Consider the following 21,438-nt stretch of genomic DNA (forward strand, 5'->3'; position numbering starts at 1 on the left):
TTTTGGATATTTATCTAGGCCCTATTGCCCTCTGAGGAGTCAGTGTTTAGGTGTTATTTTCCTCCCTAGGATCTTTTGTGAGTCATACACAATAATCTCCTTCCCCCTCAGAGTTCCTGGCTGGCAACAGAAATCTCTTGTACGAAGCACTGAAAATACACAAAGGGAAATACGGTTCCTGCTTCAATGCTGGACATGGCCCAAATCCTACAAAAACATATGTATACAGTTAATAAACTAAAGGGATTGACTTCTAAGAAGAGTTCACTAGGGCTGTACGCATTAAACGTTTTTGAAATAATTTTTAACCTGGATTTGAGGGAAGGTACTTCTTTAGATATCCTGATTTTTGACAGTGATGTTACTGGTTCGGGATTTCCCCCCTGGATATATTATTGGGGTTCTAAAAATTGGGGACCATTATATTTCTCATTGCCCCTCCACCTGTCCAAGGCAACAGGAACAGGGAAGAAGAGAAGGAAAGAGAAGAAGCCATCCCTGAGCTTACTCTGCTAGTGTTGAAGTTTTGTTCCTGCTGTTGATATCAGTGCAACACCTGGCAGATGGAAAAGGGCAGACAGGATAGTGGGCTGCTAGAATCCTGTAAGGCTTCACAATAGCAGCAGTGGTTTCCTCCCCTGTAAATGGAGGCTTTGAAAAATAAAAATAGGCAATCAAATAGCATTAGCTTGATATAGCAATATAGCAATGCATGTAGTAGGTTCTCTGAATTCCTAACTTTCATTTTAGAAAATGTCTCCAATTCCTGCTGCTGCAGACATATAAAAGGCATATCTCCACAATAGAAGGAGATAGAGGGTTGTGTTTTTTTAATGAAAGCAGAAAATTAAGATAACCTGGTATGCATATTACAATACTGTTGTATCAAGAGAACACTGTGCTGTTACACTCATGGAATGATAAGAGTTGGAAGGGAGCTTCAACCCCTTGCAGAATTCAGGAAATTCATAACTACCTGCCTACCACAGTGACCTTAGACTTGATCTAAACTATGCTTGTGTGACCTGAGAATTGTGTTCCAAGCATAAAACTCCACATGCTTGCCTTATTGCCAGGAAATCTATGGTGACTCCATGGAGAACATGGGGATTTTATAACACTAATCCTAGGGGTGATTTTGTTTATGCTTTCAGATCTTGTTTCTATGAGAGGACACTGATGATTTAATGTTTTCTACCCTATATGTCTCTTAAAATAAGAACTGATATATCCCCTTAATTTTACCAGCAGCTTGCATACAGTTATTTCATTTTATTGCACACTAGTTTCAAAGCCCCTTTATAAAAAGGGGTTTTGAAAGGCGCGTGAGTCCGGCAGGGAGGGAACCCCCAGCAGCCGCGCTTCGCGCGACTGCTGGGGGTTCCCTCGGGCGGCGGTCTGAAGCGGTGAGAGGCGCTTTGCGCCTCTCGCCGCGTCAGTCCGGGAGCAACTGCGAGCCACGCTGCGCGCGGCTCGCAGTTGCTCAGGCTGGGAATCGGAGGGACCAATCGGCAGGCGCTTCGCGCCTGCCGATTGGTCCCTCTGATTGTCTGTCGTGAGGAAGGGTCCAACCCGGACCCTTCCTCATCACGGACAAAGCCCACCTCTAGGGGGCTTAACGAATTATTTAGTCCGTGGCGCCCGTGGCGCCACGGGCTGTTTAAAGATAAGCCAAAATGCCTATATGCTTCTTTGCAGCATTAGTAGGTTAGTTCCTAATTGACTGTGAGGCAGGTTCATCTGATGTTCAGTCATCTAGTTAATAGCATTTGTTGTGTTAGCACACAAAACTGGGAAAGCAGATAAAGGTTGCTGCTCTTTCTTCACCAACTTCACAAAACTGGGTCAGTATCTGCAAATTTCTTCTTGCTTAGATGCCTTGACTGTATATCTTCAATGTTTTTATTTCTATCCTTAGTTGTGTGCTGCCCTTCCGGGTTGTACCTACTTGGCCAGGTGGTTGTGCCAAGTCTGAGGGCTTTCCAGAGTAGTGTCCAGTCCGGGAGGTCGAGAGCCAAAGGAGAACAGTTCACGGCAAGCGGGAAGGAGAACAGAGTCAAGCTGAGCCAAAGTCGAAAGTTAGATTAAGAATCAAAAGCCAAAATGGAATCAGGAGAAGAGTCAGTAGATGAGCCAATGGTTGCAGAGCCAGAACGTGGTAGAAAGCCCAACTGAGGGTCGCTTACCGGAGTTGTAATCAATCCTGAGCCAGGGGTCTGGAACTGGGAACATAGTCACAGCCAAGCTGAAAGTCTGGAAACCGGGAGTCAGAAGGGCAAAGGTTTGCTATGGCGAACCAGAACAGGAGTCATCTGGGAAGATGGGTAAGGTAACGTACACATTGTGCCCACGAAGGACCTTGTCTCAAGGTCCTGATATAACCAGAAAAAGGGTGAAACAACCTCCACCAGAGGGCCTGCAGCTGGAGTCAATCCTCATCAGAGGAAGCTGATGCACCTGAGCCCCATCGACCCTGACAGTGCACTGACAGGCATGCTGATCTTCTGACAGCTGTCAGGGTAAATCACCTCCTGTGACACTGCCACTCGGGGCTTGCTGAGGCTTTGGTCTGCAGCCTCTGGTGCTGCTCCTCTGGTGAGTCTTCTTGGCTAGTTGCTGTCTTGTCCAGAGGCTTGACATAGTAAGGCTGGGTCTCAGCCTGGCTGGGCCCAGGCTGCTTGGACAAGGTAGTCAACCTGTGGTCCTCCAGATGTTCATGGACTACAATTCCATGAACATGAATTGTCCATGAATTGTAGTTCATGGACATCCGGAGGACCACAGGTTGACTACCCCTGCTCTAGGAGATAAGGCAGCTCCTGGTCCATAACAGCTGAGTCTCCTGGTACCTCCTGGAGATCCTCCACCTCTGGAGCGCCCCCTGGTGCCAAATCTGTGGGTGCAGGCATGACACGTTTGCTTATAAAGGACTGACTTCAGACTTCCTGTGAGTTCCCAGTAAAAAACAGCATTTACGTTTGAGTCTATTATTTGCTCTTTAATATCAGTGTTAAGGAAGCATCATATCACTGAACTAATTGCAAGATCAAAAGTGCAGACTTGAGAAGGAATGAATTGTGAACAATTGTATGCGGCTCATGTTACAGACTAATAATTAGGTTTCTTCATATTACACAGGCCATGTCTTTTTAATGTGCTTTTTCTTTTATTAGGGATGCGTTTTCTGAAATAAATGGAGAAACGCACAAGGTTTTTATGCAACATAACCATTTTAAGAGTGACTGTAAAGTAGGACAACCCCAAACTTTATGTGTCTTTTCTAGTTCAGACCTGCCTCTGTGGTTCTGAGGCGGGTTCAGAGCGTTCCTGCCATCTTTCATCCTCCCTTTTCTGGTTCTGCTCTTGCTTGAGGCAATCTGTTTCCAGTTCATACTGGTTTCTGCATTGCACATTGCAGGTTTATTATACTGGACACCCCCCCCCCCCATTTGTGTCAGTCAGGTTTATAGAAATTGTGTTTGGATAAGATTGCCTAACCAATATAATTCTTTTTAAATGACATAATACTCTTTGGTCAGGAGGGGGTATTTTTTGATTCATTCTTACTTGTTTCCCGGATTGAATTTAATATTAAAATGGTGCCGGCTAATTAGCAACTTCTGCTGTGTTGGGTGAGGAAAGGGATGTCTCATTGGTTTTACATCTTAGAATGCAGCCTCCCTTAAGTTTCTTCCTAGCATAACATACCAAAGCAGTATGATACATTCCTCTTTCCATCACACAGGTGAGGAAAGACCATATAATAATGTGGCGATGCTGAAAAAGATGATGCTGACTATTAGCAAGGAGTAACATGAATGGCATTCTGCAGGAATGATAAGACTGTAGTGATTTTGCATATACATTGAAAAACATGTCCAGGTCTGGAGAGAGCACAATCTTTGACTGGGTGTTACACGTTCAATGATAAGAAAAGGTGCAGGAAGGCATTCAGCATGGCCAACTAAATTCTTCAATGTGGACTCAGAAGAAAAAAGGAAATCACGAGGCACAATGATATAGTAGTCTTCTCTATGTTTATAGATGAAAAGGTTATAACATAAAATCTAAATGGTCAAACATATAATCAAACGAAGAGTCAACCAAAACAGGATCCTAGGTTAAGTAACTCGCTTTCTGTTTTATCTTCGTCAGTGGTTGCTCTTCCAATATACTGTCATAGTAGTAGTCGTAGTATCACATTGGCAAAATGCTCATAAAGTGCCCCAATCCCCAGACGATTATGTCATCCATTCAGTATCTGTACATTGGCATTGGCCCCAGCCATGACTCTGGAATCTCCGTTGCTGCCATCTTGTAAAGGAACCACCTCCACATATAGTGCTGCTTAGCTATGGGAGCTGGAATTCTCCCTGTAACCCACCACATCAATCACTGTAATGCAAGTTTGTAGAATTATAGCTTGAGTTTTTAATAACATACTTGGAATAAATGCCTGGATCAGACAAAAAACTGGGATGTTGACCTCAAGCTGACTCCAAAATGCAATGACTATCATGAAGACCTCTAGAAACTGCAACCTCCCAGGAGATAGTCCATGCAGTGAGCTGTTTTATGTGAACCATACAGTTGGTGCGTGGCATACATTGTGTTGCCAAATGTGAACAGTACAGTCCGGGGGGGGGGGGGTTTGCAAGAACAGGGAGAAAAACTATTTTGCAATGTGTAACGAGCATGGTGAACTACTACCCAGGAATAGCTGATTCCCTTGATCAGCTGCTGTGTGGAGGCAATTTCAGACAGCTGCACATGACAGTCCTTTCATGTTAAGTGGGCCATCACAACACCTGCCTGGTATCAGGGCCTGGATCTCAGTAAGAATATGTGCATGCATCAGACTTAAGGCATCCTTCTGCTTTGATTGTCCATATGTTAGGGATGCTGGTCTTAAGGCAAACTGGAACATATCAGATAAATAGGAAAGGAGGTTGGTGGATAAATGAGCATGAGCAACCAGAGGACAAAACTAGAAATGTAAGTTCTTAAAGAGTTGGAGCCAAATTACGGAAAATGGGAAGAGCTGCTGCCATGGTAGGCCAGCCAGGAACATGGTAGGAAGACTTCTGTCTCTTCCCCCAGCTGTTTTCCTACAGCAGGACAGTCGTACTGGGTGAGTTATTTTTCCCTTTTCCATTTTTGCTGCTCCAAATGCACAGAATAACCCATGTGGAGCAGTAAATGTGGGGAAATAACTCCTCCCCAGCAGTGTTTTGGTCCAGGAAAACAGCAGGGATCTGTCTTCTCCCTGTGGCATCAATCCAAGCCAAACAGACTTTCTTTAACAGCCATTCTTCCCAGCTGCTATGGGGAGCCAAAGCTGGGTCAGTGGATCCTGGACACAAATCTTTTAAAAGTTTGCAGTTCTGTGTGCGTGTGTTTGTGTGCGCATGCGTGCATCTAAACAGATTAAAAACTCATTGAAGAAGCTTTTCAGAAGCAGAAAGAACTCTACTGGCCCTAAGTTACCAGTCTTCTGTCAAGCAGAAAGTGCTCCCTTTGGACATCTGCAGTGGTGTACTGAAGAGCGGTGGAAAGCCAGCTGGCAGTTCCCTGCCCTACTGAGTCACCAGGTATCCTGGTACCTTATACCAGGGGTAGTCAACCTGTTGTCCTCCAGATGTCCATGGACTACAATTCCCATGAGCCCCTGCCAGCAAATGCCTTATACCATTTGTCTTTGGTGACCTACATAGAAACTGCCTTGGTAAATAACCATATTCCATCTGATATATTAGAGTTCTCATAGTGCCTGTCACAGAAACTCAAGCTTCTAAATGAATACAGGATTTAGGAAAGGACAATAAAAGGAGAACAAAATCTTTTCCTTCTCTGTTACTTCAGGGTATAACAATGTCTGGAAGAGATATATGTAGTCTTCTTTTTTATATGTACTTCAGTCAACCACTTCTGTAGGAATATCTTAAATTGCCCTTGAGAAAAAATTTCTTATCATAATCCTTCTGATTGTTATCAATATCATATTCAATTTACTTGTCTACATTAGTAGGAAATGGATACTTTGAGATACTAGGTTCACTGCTGCATCATTCTAGATTCTCTCCACTGTAATGTTGACAGTTTTCATTAAACTAGAATAAACATGGGTAACAGTGGTTGCGACTCAAAACTGTTTTTATGTGCATGTGGCCTTTCTTTTTGAAGAGGTCATATTCTATTTATCACATTTTGATGTTTAGAACAACAGGGGAAGTATCTAGTATAATTTATAGAAAATATATAATCAAGTTGAAATATGGGTTAGAAACACATTTATTTCTTCACATTAACTGGAAAAGTATTACATATTGCTAAAACATAAGATGTTTTGGGATTCCTCCCCCCATTTAATTGGGGGGAGGGTAGAAATATGGAAATGCCTTCTGTAACTCGCATAGCAAAAGCTCACATTGGAGTTAATTCATTCTTTTCTGGTTGGTGAAAAAAGCTATTTTTTTCTTGAACCAATTTTAAGGCATTAATGGAATTGTGAACACTAACCTTTTAAAATAATGAACAGAGCATGTTGTTAGGTCTACAGCACAATCATTTTTTCAACATTTTATCTCTCTTTTAAAGGTTGAGACACTTATCAAAAAACTCAGTTGTAACTCATTTCTCAATATACTTCCAAAGCTATAAATGAATAATGAATATCTACTGGCAGGGTTGCCAAACTCCAGGTGGGGCCTGGGGAACTTCCACTAGTTCTACTGATCTCCAGACAGTAGAGAGAAGTCCCCTTGGAGAAAATAGCTGCTTTGGAGAGTGGACTCTGTGGCTTGGCACTCTTCCGAGGACTCTCCCCTCCCCAAACTCTGCTCTCCCCAGGCTCTGCCTCTCAAATTTCTAGGTATTTCCCAATCTAGAGTTGGCAACCTTAGCAGCTGGAATGAGTAGACATAGGAGTGCCAGCTTCTGATTTGGGAATTCCTGCAGATTTGGATTGGAGTATTGGGAGGGTAGGGATGAGAGGGACCTTGGGGGGTATAACAGTCTACTGTCCACAGTAGCTGTTTTCTCCAGGGAATTTGATCTTTGTAGTGTGGAGATAATTTGTAGTTCCAGGAGATATCCAGGATCTACCTGGAGGTTGGCAACCTTTGTTGATAATGTTACGTTTGTTTCTCTCTGAAGTTCTGTTCTGTGATTAGGGTCTGGAAGGACCCCCCACCCCTTTCTCTCTCTCTCTCTCTCTCTTTGTTTTGCTCTAGTTTTCTTCTGTCTTACCTCCAAGTAATAGCTTGCAACCACTGCAGTTGAGATTACATGGCAAAAGCTGGTAATTGCTGAGTTCAGCAAATGTCTTCAGCTGTTGCACATCTAGTTTATGGTGCAGCTGAAAATTAGCATGGATGGACTGACAGAAACAGCACCTGCTTTGGAACTATAGAAGAATCAAGAGTTACCAATTTAGTTTTAAGTATGGTTATACCCTTCTAGATCTATTGAAGTGCAGGATTGGACTGTAAAATATGAGTCTATTTTATGCACAAGATGTGTTAATTCAGGACACTTAGCTGGATTTTATTTTGTCTCAAAATTAATTCTGTTTTGACAATTCCTGTTTCCCAAACATCTTTAAACAGTATGGGATGAATTTATTGAAACGATTTTTCAAATTAGAGCTTTTGTTTTTTTAAAAGATTAAGAATGGAAAAATAGAACTCTTTATTCCCATTGTTCAAGGGGAAGGATTCCAGCTACTATATTGATTGTAAGATGGAGGAAATGAATGATATAGTGCATGATAATGCTGTTGTATCTGGGACTTGAGTCAATTGAGGTGAAGGTTTCTCAAGTATTTGATAGATTTTCCTCCATTTATATTGATGATACAGTGCTGTACTATGCAATGAAATCCACCAGCTTGATATAAAAATAAGCCAATGTCTTTTCTCACTGCTGTGGAGTATTTAATATTTATTAAACTTCTGATTTGTGTTTTGGTGAGAAAGGTGCTGTACTATCAGGCAGACTGCGAGATATAGCTAGAGTTAAATAGAATTTATTGAGAAGAAAATAGAAACGCAAGTAGAAGTTATTTAAAGTTCAAGTGCTTTTGGAAGAGTATTTTTGGAAGTATTTTATATAAATTCTATTATGAGAAGAACAGTAACTGAAGAACTACATTAAAAGTCATGCATTGCACACAACTACTTTTTCTTGTTGACGATTTAACTGATTACTGCCACTTGTGAGAAACAGCTAAATGTACTTCCATGGGGGAAGTCATCCACAGATGGTTAGGCTATGCCTCTGCTCACTCAGGTAGGGCTATTTATATTCAAATTATTTTGATTGGCTTTAATGGGTGACCATGTTCTGGCCCTCCATCTTGAGATTCAGTGCGTTGGAAGTGATTAAATAGTAGGAGACTTTAATCTCAAGAGCCCAGTTCGATCCCCCACACCTCCTCCATGTGCAGCCAGCTGGCTTGCCAACCTTAGGTGGGGGCTTGGAGATTTCAGGAATAACAGCTGATCTCCAGGCACCAGTTCTTCTGGAGTAAACAGCTGGGAGAGAGGGAGAGCAGAGGCTGCACTGGGTCCCATGGGGCTGGTGGGCACCCTTTACTCCTTCTCCCACCCACTCATGAGACCCCACCTCCAAACTTCAATAAACATTCCTAACCCAGGGTTCACCAAACTCCTGGTGCAGCCTGGAGAACTCCTGGAACTATAGAGATCAGCTTTCCATGGGAAAATGGCTGTTTTGGAGGGGGAATTTTGCTATGACAACTCATCACCAGACGATAGAGATCAGTCCGGTGCTTGGGCTGCTTGGGAGGGGGAACTCTGCAACCTTGTGCCCCACAGAGGTCCATGGATGCCAGCCTCTAGGACCTGGGCATCCCGTGGAATGGCAGTTCTTCATCAGTCTGTAGAGATCAGTTCCCTCCTAGAGAAAAGGGCCACATGGCAGGGGGGGAATCAGTGGCCTTGTGTGCCACTGAGAACCAGGGATGCCAGCCTCCAGTGGGGACCTGGAATGACAGCTCTTCATCAGACTGCCGAGATCAGTCTCCTCCCTTCTACATCAGAGGTAGTCACTGGGCCAGCTCTGCTTTCACCCAGCAAGTTTCGAGGGTGGCAAGAAGTTGGGGGAAGAGACCTGACTCCTTATCAGCCTTTCCTGGCTGAGGGCTCCCTCCCAATAGGAGCTAAGCGACAAAGGACAGCCATTCTTGGCTGAGGGCCAATCATGCTACTAACTGAAATAACTGAAAGTATCACTTTTATCTGTCATATATTATGTGTTAGCATAATTTTGTTGCTCCAGAAACACTATCTTTTGAATGGCATTGAATGACTCTCAGACTTTATAGACTGATATTGGGGGCTTGACATACAACCGGAGACCTCAATTTCTAGCTATTTAATTGGTTTTTAACTGCAAAGTATAATAAAAGGTAATTAGGATAACATTTAAATTTGGTGGTGGCTTGTGAAAACATTTAAAAGTGTATGCGAATAACTAAAGTTCTACTTTGATGCGTGGGCTGATTTTGCATTATTTCTGTATGTGATGTGAAGATATAACTATTTATGTTCAATCTAGAATAATTTGCAGGATTTTTGATCCAAACTACATTCCATACTTTGGTCTTAATCAAATAAGACTTCTGTTTTTTATGTTGATAGTATAGTTCTCTTATTCCCATAGAACATTTTCATTTCTTGTGAAACCATAATTGCATGTTGAGCAGGAATTTATAATAAACTCACAGGTCATTAGGTGGTTGTCTGCAGATTCTAGACATCTGCTTGTGGAGTTAGCTAATATGCATCAAATACTGCATAATTTATTACTAGCTCTTGTGAGATTAAGGCTTTAAAAATAACAATAAATACATGACATATCTCAATTGAGTGGAACAACGTAAGTTTAATATAATGATGATTATATTGAAAAGCAAGCCATTAGGTGCTTGGGAGTCACAGTGAAAATATTTTCAGGCAACTTTTTCTTATGACATTGTGCTCATTCTAAGCATGACTCATAGACCGATTATACATGATGGCGGCCACACCAGGATGCCGGCAGTTCCGTGCACGGGGGACAAAATCCATCGGTGCACAGAGTTCGCCCCAGAATTGTCCATGTATACACACAACTCCAGGGCAGACAAATTTCCCTGTGTCACGTGGTTTAGTATAGGTTTATATTCCTGGTTATAATGCTATCCCTGCATTAGGTTGGGATAGCGTGGCAATACTACCCTACCATTGTAGGGATCAACGAATGCCCCATTTGGCTCTGTGACAACATGAAACCTAGTGGGGTGTTTTGTGTCCCTTCATGGCCCAGCTCCTCCCCGTACGCACAGGCCCAGCCCAGCATAGTTAAGGAAAGGAATACTGAAAAATCAGCATACCCTGCCCGTGGGGCATCATAGGCCCCAGCGCCGGCCAGGGCTAGGAGGGGGCCGGGCTGGCAGTGATGTCATGTGTCTGTGGGGATTTGCCCCAATGATGTGCGAGCGTTGGCCTGGCACACCCATCTTGTGCATAATCAGTCATAGTGTTCCTGGGGATATCTTTGTTACACTATATATTAAAAATAATCCTGTTTTGATCTGACTCAAAGGGAAGTCCGCAGATTAGATGATGGTCAGTGACAACAGTGTCATTTGTCACTATGCAGAGAGGCAGTGCTAGGGCTTCCAGGTCTCCCGCCGCAGTGGGAGATATCCTACCCCTATTGCTTCTTAATAGGCAGCAAGGCGGAAATGTGAGGGAAGTCACTATGGCTCCAGTGACATCACTTCCAGCACAAAACCCAAACTATCTTCATGGTATTATTTCAATGAGCTACAGCTTGACTTTTCTTGATTGAGGATATTTCAAGACTATTCTTTTGGCTTGGTGGTGTTTAACATGCAGAAAAGCTTGACTAAATCATTGATTAATTTTGAGGCATTATTCAATATTAGCAGTCAAATGAAACTAAACTAATTGCAGTTCTCACTCTCCACCTTTCCTTGTCGATCTTCTGAGATAATAAAATTCATTCCTACATATAAAATGTATGCCTACATGGAAGAGATTACTCAGTTATGGATTACAAACTCTCACAATACTTAATTTATTGACTTGGTGTTTCTGCAAATATTAGGACAAATGGTTTAATGCAGAGGGTAAAGCAAGAAGTTCAGATGTGGACATGCTGCCTTTCAAAGCAATTGCCATTGTTCAGTAATGTGAACTGTTTAGAAGTGGTTCAAATGAGTAGCCTTGTTGGTCTGAAGTAGCACAATAAATCAGACTCCCACTGTCATGATGGTCAGTTCAAAGTCTGAGGAATTGTGCTTGCACTCGAAAACTCACACCTGGAATAAATCTTTGTTGGTCTTAAAGGTGCTACTGGACTCTGATTTTATTGTTTAGAAGTGGATAGGATATGACAAGTGGAGATCTGTGAAAATTGGTAGTCATTTAAAATACCTTATTCATGACTATACAGTATCTATCTGTCTTTCTCACTGACTAGGACATGTTGTATACAGTTGTTGGTTGTGCGAAGCTCCTTCGAAGCTGAAGGAGAGACATGTGTTGCCAAACTATGAACAGTGGCCTGGGAAGCACACAACATAAACTTATTTTATTCATGCACACATGCATTTTACATGCCATTTACAGCCACTAGTGACTCACAGAATCAACATTTATATAGAAGTTGCATTCAGACTTCACATGCAGTGTGATTAAGGGAAAATGTGACACACAAAAGCAGGTACGTGGATGTCTTTGAGTTAGTCCCATCCCCCCCCCCCACCTAGAGTTGCCACCTCTGGGTTGGGAAATATCTAGAGACTCTGGGGGTAGATTCAGAAGTGGGAAGAATTTGGGGCAGGGAAGGACCCCAATGGCAAAGCAGCCGTTTTCTCTGGGGGACTAATCTCTGATACCTAGAGATGAGTTGTAAAACTGGGGGATCCCCAGGAATATAAACCTATATTAAACTAACTCTAAGTCTGTTTTCTCTGAATCTCTTCCTAGGGTTGTGAACTTCAGGTTGAGAAACTCCATGAGATTTTGTGGTGGTGTATATAATTTCTACTTATTTGGGTTAATTTTCTAGAATTGTATAATAATAATTGAAAAATTACAGATTTATTTTATTTACAAGGTGGCAGGCTGGGAGCAGCGGCATATAATTAATTAAAAATAAATAAAAATACTGCAGATGTGAAATGGTCATGTTTTTGAACATTTAAGTGTCATTGGAATTCCAAGGCTATGTTTTTCAACTTCATAATATCACTGTAGTTGGCTTATTTCCCAAGATTAGATTACAAATGATCCTTCCTTCCTTCCTTCCTTCCTTCCTTCCTTCCTTCCTTCCTTCCTTCCTTCCTTCCTTCCTTCCTTCCTTCCTTCCTTCCTTCCTTCCTTCCCTTTATATACCACCCCTCACAATGACATCTTGAAGGTATAGAACGTACTATGGTAAAACCATAATGGAAAACAAGACCTTTACCTCTAGAACGTGTCTGCATTTATCTTTGCGGATGTATTACATTAAGGATTATACAATTACTGTGATCAAAGATTATGTTAATAAAGTAATTTAATCAGCATCCAGTGTCATGGCCTCCAGCTTTAGGAGTAAAAATCTGTTTTCGCCTTCTTTCTTCACTCAAAAAGTAAGACGGAACTAAGTTGCCCCCAGTCAACTTATTTGCATAAGAAAAATCCATAATAACAAATGTTGGTGTCTAGTGATAGAGTCATATTGAATCTGGATATGGAATTAATGAGACAAATCTGTGAATGAATTATTGGTGCACCAGAAATAGTTGTACATGTCATTTGTAATCATTAATTAAATATAGTTAACTTTGCATTTATTTAAAGATAACCCAATTTGCCAATAAATGATACATCTCAGTCCTGCAAAAACAATGTTATAATATGCATTAAATCCAATAGATCTGATACCAGAATAAATTACAGCAGCCAACTGTTTAAGTAACTGGGATGAAGCTTCTTGGGAGTGAGTAATCAGAGGGCTGTAGAGTGTGTGACAACTGTATTTCTACAGTTTATTACCTCATACAAAGTCTCATTTTAAAAATGTTCCACTGCAGTTAATCATTAACATTTTTAGGAAATAGATCTTACATGCAGTTATAAAACGTACATGCAAATGTCTGAGCTCAAGAAATGTGCTTGCATTTTATTTCCATAAATAATGCAAGAGGTGAGAAAACATCAAATTATTTTAATTAACTTGTATGTCTTATGCAGATTGCATCATCAATCTATTTGATTATATTATTATATTTATCACAACACTTGTATCTGGTGCCATGATAGGCAGTATAGCAGTAGTATATGTTAGTCTGTTTGGTGCCATGACTAGCTGCAGCGTTAGTCAGGATGATATCCTATGTAATAGCTAGTGGATGCAAAAAGAAAGGGTGGGAGGAAATTTGTGCATGCTATTTATTGATTTAAGCATGGAAGTTTTAACTCACACCATATTGTTTTTCAAGCCTAATGCAATGCTATTATTATACAAAAAGCAACTTTTAATTGAGCATAGGATTCCAGCTAATTTCTGTTCATCTATATTGTAGCCTCAGTTTTGCTCTTGTACTAGCAGACCCCCCCCCCACCAGCAAAGGGGGTATATGGTGATGTTGTGGCCCCCCACCAACTCAAGGACAGGAGGTTTTTTTCTGCTGGTTTCTCTTTGCATTGCATGGGGTGGTTATGAATGGCATAACTGCTGCCATGGTTTCTGAACATTGATTATAAGAAAAAGAAGAAGTGTTAGTTTTTATACCCCACTTTTCACTACCCAAAGTGGTCTTAAAGTGGCTTACAATACCTTTCCTTCCTCTCCCCAAAACCCTGGGAAGTAGGTGGGGCTGAGAGTGCTCCGACAGAACTGGTCTGTGAGAACAGCTCTAAAGTCCGTTATTACCCCGAGATCACACATTCTGGTACAGAATGCATCTGGGAGGTTTCTCAGTAGGTCATCATGGAGGGCTCATATACAGCCGATGCTGCACCAGCTGCATTGGTTGCTGGTTAGCTTCCGGATCAAGCTCAAGGTTCTGGTTTTGACCTTTAAGGCTATACATGACCTGGGTCATACCTATCTGCAGGACCGCTTAGCTCCTTATGCTCCCCGCAGGGCCCTTCGCTCTGTGGGTATCAATTTGCTGGTTGTCCCTGTGCCCTGGGAAGCATGCCTAGCCTCAACCAGGGTCAGGGCCTTTTCAGTCCTGGCCCATACCTTGTAGAATGAGCTCTCAGAAGAGCTGAGGGTCCTGATGGAGCTCTTCTGCCAGGCGATTGGTTGAGGCCGGGCTGGAGACCAGAGGTAGTAAGACTGGGTTCCTCCCTTCCCCCTCTTGTGATCAGTACCCCTAGGCTGACATCGCCGGGACTGTTTATAGTGGACATAGTGAGCAGTAGAGTGAGGCTCTGCGGGAAAGAATAGGTTATTGTTTGCTGCTGCCATCAACTATCTGTTATCAATGGTTTTAATGGTTTATATATATGTGTGTAAACTGCCATGAGCTGGCCTGGCCAACAATGGTGGTCTAGAAATGTAATTAATAAATAAATTAAATAAATAAACATATGCTTTCAGATTCTAGTAGTTATATTGAACCAAATACAATACAATTTGAATGACCTGTGTAGTTATTTTTAAACATAATAGAGCTATACAGATACTAGTGAGAAATAATCATGTTACCAGTCTGAGGAAACGACTCCAAAGTTCTCACTCCTTGTGACATTAATAAATGCCTGTCATACATAACAATCTATTGTAAACAGGCATATCATCCTGGAAAGACAATAACATTTTTACTGGCAAGTTTTGAAGTTTTTGTCAATGAATATTCTGAGCTGCTGGTTGATTGATTTTTCTTTTATCACTGTTCTAGATGCCGAAGAGTATCAGCCTCCAATATGGAAATCATACTGTGAGTATAAACTGGAAATCAAGGGTGGGAAGTGGGCTGGAAGCCAGAGTTTGGAGAAATGTTTCCAGACATGAGAAAGGCATCAATCATTATTTGAAAGACCTGGATAAGATAAAAAAGCAAATGGTGGCAAATATAAAAGATATAATTGAAAGACAGATCCTGGTATGATCCTGGTATGATCCTGGTATGATCCTGGTATGATTCTCAAAATACTTTTTGAGAGCTTTCTTTTTTTTAAGAAAAACTAATATTTCTAGGGATGCCAGTGCCCAGGTGGGACATGGGGATCTCCCGATTTTACAACTCATCTCCTGACTAAAGGGATCAGTTCCCCTGGAGAAAATGGCTGCTTTGGAAGGTTGACTCCATGCCATTATACTCCACTAAGGTCTCTCCCTTTATTTTATTGTATTTATTTTTATTTATTGCATTTATTTACGGCCCTCCCTGGAGGCTCAGGTTGGTTTCCCACCCATTCCTGACTCCACCCCAAATGTCTCCAGGTATTTCCCAACCCAGAGCTGGCAACCTTACATTTAACATATACGTTGATGTCAGTGAACTGTAGCTCTGTTTAGGATAGTGTTGTCACGTGCTGTAAGGTCACATCACTTATGTTCAAGTGAAACAGAAAAAAAATTATTTCCAATCTGACACCAGGAGCATAAAATACCTCCTTCTGCATGAGTCTGATTACATTTTTTACCATGTTCACTTTTTGCAAGCTAAAGCTACAATTGTTGAAATAATCTCTGTCAAGGATCCCAAACCTAAACTCTGTGGGTTCTCAGAGTTTATGTACACAAAAACAATCCTTGCAAAATATATAGAGAATTTATTTGGATAATGGTTCAGAAAAGTAAATTGTATAGCATACAACTATAAAATCATGTAGCAAGGTAAACAAGAAAATCTAGTTTAAATGTCTGAAGTTTGAAGTTTGAGTCAGATGGTACAATTTTACAGTCCCAGATTAGAAGGCCAAAGTTCAAGCATCATCTACATTGCTGTCTATTGCACCATAAGCAGATCATAGTCCAGGCCTTTAGTCTGTCAGAATCCAAGCTAGCTTTCTTCTAGGCACTTAGCTAAGTTAATTTTTTTTTTTGGGCCAAGTGGAGTAAGGTAATGATGATAATCCAATCAGAACATGTTCTTGCTGGAACCCTCTAGAAAATTACCTCATCACTGATCTGATTCCCTCCTCCTATCCTGTGGGACACAGGTTCTCATGATGACTTATTACCCCATTCCCAATTAACCACACCTCCAAGGGCGGTCAGGACTTACCCTGGGCGCAATTTGCCGCTGCGGAGAAGCAGTCGTCTAAAGAGCACACAGGGAAGGGGACTACGTCCCATAAGCCCCTGGGGGCGGCAGCAGTGCTGATTGGTGGGCTGGGAGGTAAGGGAACAAATCAGCTCCTCCCAGCTTCCTCCTGACACCCCTAGAGAGTGAGTCCATTAAATTAACCCTGGGAGGACTCAGGAGTGCTTTGCCTCACAACTGCATTTTTGTTAATAGTGGCAGCAATTTCCAAACAAAACATTTCAGTCAAGCCTACTGATTCCTGGGGTCTTGATTTTTTTACAACTCTGAAGGCATATTGAATAAATCAGGGGTAGTCAAACTGCAGCCCTCCAGATGTCCATGGACTACAATTCCCAGGAGCCCCTGCCAGTGAATGCTGGCAGGGGCTCCTGGGAATTGTAGTCCATGGACATCTGGAGGGCCGCAGTTTGACTACCCCTGGAATGAATTATCATTTCTTTAGAAGAATAGAACTGATATGAAGTAGACAAGTTTCCCCTTTGGGGTTTCAGGGAGTGTATCCAAGGCTTCCACACATCACTTCAGTTAGTTTTATTATGGTCATAGACCAGCATAAGATGATACAGAAACATCCATTAAAACCAGGAATCCATTAAAACCAGGAAACATCCATTAAAACCACACATCAATATTAGAGAGTAGTCTGCCCAGCTCATCAACACTTCTGTCCTCCACATTGATACTTAGTTTGGAAAGTGCCTGGAGATTTCAGGGATGGCACCTGGGGAGGGATGTCAGCGAGATATTTTGTCATAAAGGGTCGATTGAAGTACCCATCTTCTCTACAGGAACTGATACTTGCAGTCTGGAGATCAGTTGTTGAGGTGTCTCCAGTCCCCACCTGGAGCAACCCTAATTCATAGTTTGAGAAACACAATACAAGGTTGCACCGATATGTTGATTTATCTCCTAATTTGCTCCAAAAGTGACATTGTGACACTGGGGATGCTAGAACCCACATTGCTCCTGATCAGCCATGTGTCAATATTAGCCAATAACATCAACAAATCTGTAACCACATAGTTAGATGACCTCAGCACTGTACCAATAGCTTTTGAGGTCCACAGTAGGGTTGCCAGTCTAGCTTGGGGAATTCCTAGACCTTTGGGGAGCGGGAGGAAAGCTTAGCAGCAATGTGGTGCCGTAGGACAGTGGTTCTCAACCTTCCTAATGCTGCAACCCTTTAATACAGTTCCTCATGTTGCGGTGACACCCAACCATACAATTATGCAAGTATTCTTTGGCCAAGCTGCTTGCCCTGCCGCAACCCCTGTGAAAGGGTCATTCGACCCCCAAAGGGGTCCCAACCCCCAGGTTGAGAACCACTGCCATAGGATCTACCCTCTGAAGCTTTGGTTTCCTCCACGGGAACTGATCTCTGTAGACTGAGGATCAACTGTAATTCTGGGAGAATGCCAGGCACCATGGAAGTTGGCAGCCTTATTCCACAGTCTGACATGCATAAACTTCCAAAGAGTAGTATTGAAATGAATGTTGCTAATAACAGTTACAAAATTAGACTGGATTTCTAAGTATTAAGACAAAAACCATTGTTAGCAGTTTACCATTCACTGACTAATTTCCATATAAATGACAACTAATAAGCATTCTAATTACATCCCTGAAGACTCATTGCAAGGTCAAATTTGGATGGTGCCAATTGAACCCCATAAAACTCTCTCTGACCACCCTCCCACTTTCATTGGTGTGACTGTCTACCATCACCGTTGTCCATTAATATTTGAACGATTAGGGACATTCAGTTGGCATGCTATAGTTGCTTGATTTGGGCTGGATTTTAATTGGTATTGTTTATATTGATTGATTGCTGCTGGCTACCCTGAAAATTTGAGAGGAGAAATATATACACTGTCATGGGTCAATAAATGATATGACCTGTTCTGTTGTTCAAAGTTGAGCTTATTGTGCTTGATTATATAGTATTAGCTCCCCAGTTCCCTGTGCGAATACGATATAAACAGGAAGTCTCTTCTTTGAATGATAATTTATTAACTCCATGGATGTTCTGAGTCTTACAGAGCAATCTTACCCATTGATCTTAATGGACTCAGAGTGTAATTCTGCATAATGTAACTTTGCTTAGAACTGCACTGTAAAGGACTGTACTGTAGATGTCTTTACAAAAAGTTTTACTTCTGCAATGCTTTAAAAAAACAGTAACACTATAAATGCTATGTATTAGCTTGTCAAGAGCCTCTTGTGGCGCAGAGTGGTAAGGCAGCAGACATGCAGTCTGAAAGCTTTGCCCATGAGTCTGGGAGTTCAGTCCCAGCAGCCAGCTCAAGGTTGACTCAGCCTTCCATCCTTCTGAGGTAAACAGTAATGACTGGGGAAGGCACTGGCAAACCACCCCGTATTGAGTCTGCCATGAAAACGCTGGAGGGCGTCACCCCAAGGGTAAGACATGACTCGGTGCTTGCACAGGGGATACCTTTACCTTTACCTTTATTAGCTTGTCTGTGTCATCTGGGCAATCTTTCCCCAAATGTTATTTGTATCAACGAATCAACTCCCACTTGAACCTTACTGCACTATATTGAAATTGTTTGAGAGCTGTACCATAGGATTTTCTTGACATTTTTTTAACGTTAGGTTACCAGGTCTTTCCTTAACCCTCCCCATTTACCTGGGCTTGGGACCAACATGCTCAGGTTTGCATCACTGGGTTGTTATCATGCTTTAATAGAAAATGCTCCCATTTGAAATAAATTCTAACTAGGTTTGGTCAAACCCTTTTATCACTTACATATTCCCTAAAGACCAGCTTCATGATGCATAAAAAACCTTGCTGACTAAAGTAATTTTCTAATGTAGTTCATTTACTTGTCTTATTACTGGCCAGCTCACTTACTGACATAAGATCATTAGAGTAAGAGCTGTAAATAGCTATGAGAGCAAAAGCTGAAAAAAGCAGAGTAGGGAAATAAGGTTGAATGGAGAGATGTAGGCGGTATTAAAAATATTTAGCAGTCCCTGTAAGATGTGTTTGACACCACCATAGGGCGCATGTATGCTTACATTATGCTTTCTTTTGTTCTCTTCCCCTTCAGTATTTATAACGTGTGTGTTTTTGTAAGTTTATAACAATGGTCGGATTAAGCTGAAAGGAGAGTTTTTGTGCATCACGTTTTCATTTTAGTATATTCTGTGTTTTTACTCTCTCCCATCCAAGCTTCATGAACCATTAACTGCAATAAACAAAGGATGTGTACAAACAGTAGCTTTGAATGACTCCAAAGTAGAGCTTTAGAGCTCGCTCACCTTTTTATTTGTCGTGTCCCATCCTGATACCTGTAGAAAACTTAGTAGCCGTCGAGCTGTATCTTATAAAAGCCCCCCCCCCAAAACCTTTTGTAACACATGCATATACATTTTTTACATGACAGTTCAGGGTTTCTGCTGGATACTAGCCAAGACAAGTAACTTAAAAAAAATAAACGTTGTCCGAGTTGTTTTAGACAGTTTTTTTCATTATTTGCTTACATTGTCTTCCTGTTCTTCAGTGCAACCACACTGCGTTATTTTGTTTTATTAGCGATTTGGGTGGTTTGATTTAATTTGTTTTTCATATCCTGTTTTTAAAATCTGCCCTGACTCTCAGGACCAAGCTACAAACATGATGGCCTCCTGCTGTCTGCTGTGGGAAGCCACCATCATTTTAAAGTGGTTTTAAAACACCACAGGTACCTTGTCCTGATCTAAAATATGGGCTTTCAGGCCAGCCTGTTTTGGCACTTGAACAGGTGCTGGGAGGGAAAAATAAGTGCTTCAGCCCACCATGCTATGGGCCCGGTCAGTATTAGACCCATGTGGCATTTGTAGACCATTTTTGAAAGGCAGCAGCATCCCCATGGTAGACATGAGGGTGCTGTCATGTCTAGTTTGCTACTCAGTGTGAAAAGTGGCATATAAAATAAATAAATAAATGTCTGCTCAATAGTCCCTTTTAAGACAGAAATAGAAACCGTTAGTTACTGGAAAGTAAATAGATCCAATGTTGCTTGCGTTCTGGTCTAGTCTTTCATATCTCCTTTGACATCTGCTTAGCTAAGTGCAACATATACAGTTAGAAAAATTATGCAGCTAGGTCTTGACCCTCACCTTCCCCCTTCATCCGTCTTCTTATGTTTGCAGTTATCAGAGTTTGATCATGGCTAATGCAACAATAGGAGCAAGGGGCATATCACTCCTCTTGCTCCAGGTCAGTGTCTGTACTCAAACAACTGGATCCATTACCCACAGCATCAGGTGTGCTCAACACCATGCCAGTACCTTGCAAGTCTCTTCGTAGTGGGCAGAGTTACCTCCCAGGAGTATTGAGATAAATGGTTCTAATAACAATTACAAATTGAAGCTGCAGTCCTTAGTATTAAGACAAGAATCAATTTTAACAGCTTACATTTCATGGGCTAATTTCCATATAAATAACTTGACTAATACCTTCTCCTTCTTTGGAAGTTTTTAAGCAAAGGCTAGAGAGTCATCTGACAGAAATGCTGATTTTATGAAAGGCAGATTGTGAGTAGGTGGGCAGGAGGGGATGTACCAGTGTTTGTCTCTTGTGGCCCTTCCTTGTGTACCCAGGGAATTGCTGATGGCCACTGTGGGATGGTAGATGAATTCCCTTCAGACCAGATTGGATTCTGGAGATTTTTTTTGGGGGGGGGGGGTGTCACTTGAGCTTGAAATTGGGGTCACTGTGGGTAAGCAGGTAGTGGTGAGTTCTTGCATTTGTACCTGGAGATCACTTCCAACTCTATAATTCTATGAATACCCATTCCAAATATGTCACTTGTGTAATCTTTCTCTCAACCCACTTTCCCCTTCATTTGATGTTTCTTTGTTTTATTCTGTCCATATAATGTTTGTGTTTGTTGTGTTTTTATATTCTACAGTATATCAGTTACAACAGGAGGCACCTCGTCCCAAGAGAATAATTTGTCCACGAGAGGTCAGTTCTGCTTTCTCGACATCTTGTTAAGCTGAAGGAATTGTTGGGAACATGTTGACACCGTTGATCTTCACATTTTCTGTGTACTACATTATTTTTTAGATACTCAACTTCTTGTTTTTATATATTACAAGGTGAATTGTTGAAAAACATCAGTTATATG

The 21,438-nt window shown here is 41.6% G+C and overlaps 1 protein-coding gene across 1 annotated transcript in view; it reads left to right on the plus strand.

The window, feature by feature from the left end:
* Positions 1-21,438, plus strand: part of CHN2 (chimerin 2) — a 127,812-nt gene that overhangs the window by 35,262 nt on the left and 71,112 nt on the right. The window contains exons 2-3 of the mRNA XM_077304199.1: positions 14,930-14,968; positions 21,220-21,275. Coding sequence (XP_077160314.1) covers positions 14,930-14,968; positions 21,220-21,275 — 95 coding nt within the window. The remainder of the gene's footprint in view (positions 1-14,929; positions 14,969-21,219; positions 21,276-21,438) is intronic.

The sequence above is a fragment of the Paroedura picta genome, chromosome 11, assembly GCF_049243985.1.
Source record: "Paroedura picta isolate Pp20150507F chromosome 11, Ppicta_v3.0, whole genome shotgun sequence".
NCBI classification, from domain to species: Eukaryota; Metazoa; Chordata; class Lepidosauria; order Squamata; family Gekkonidae; genus Paroedura; species Paroedura picta.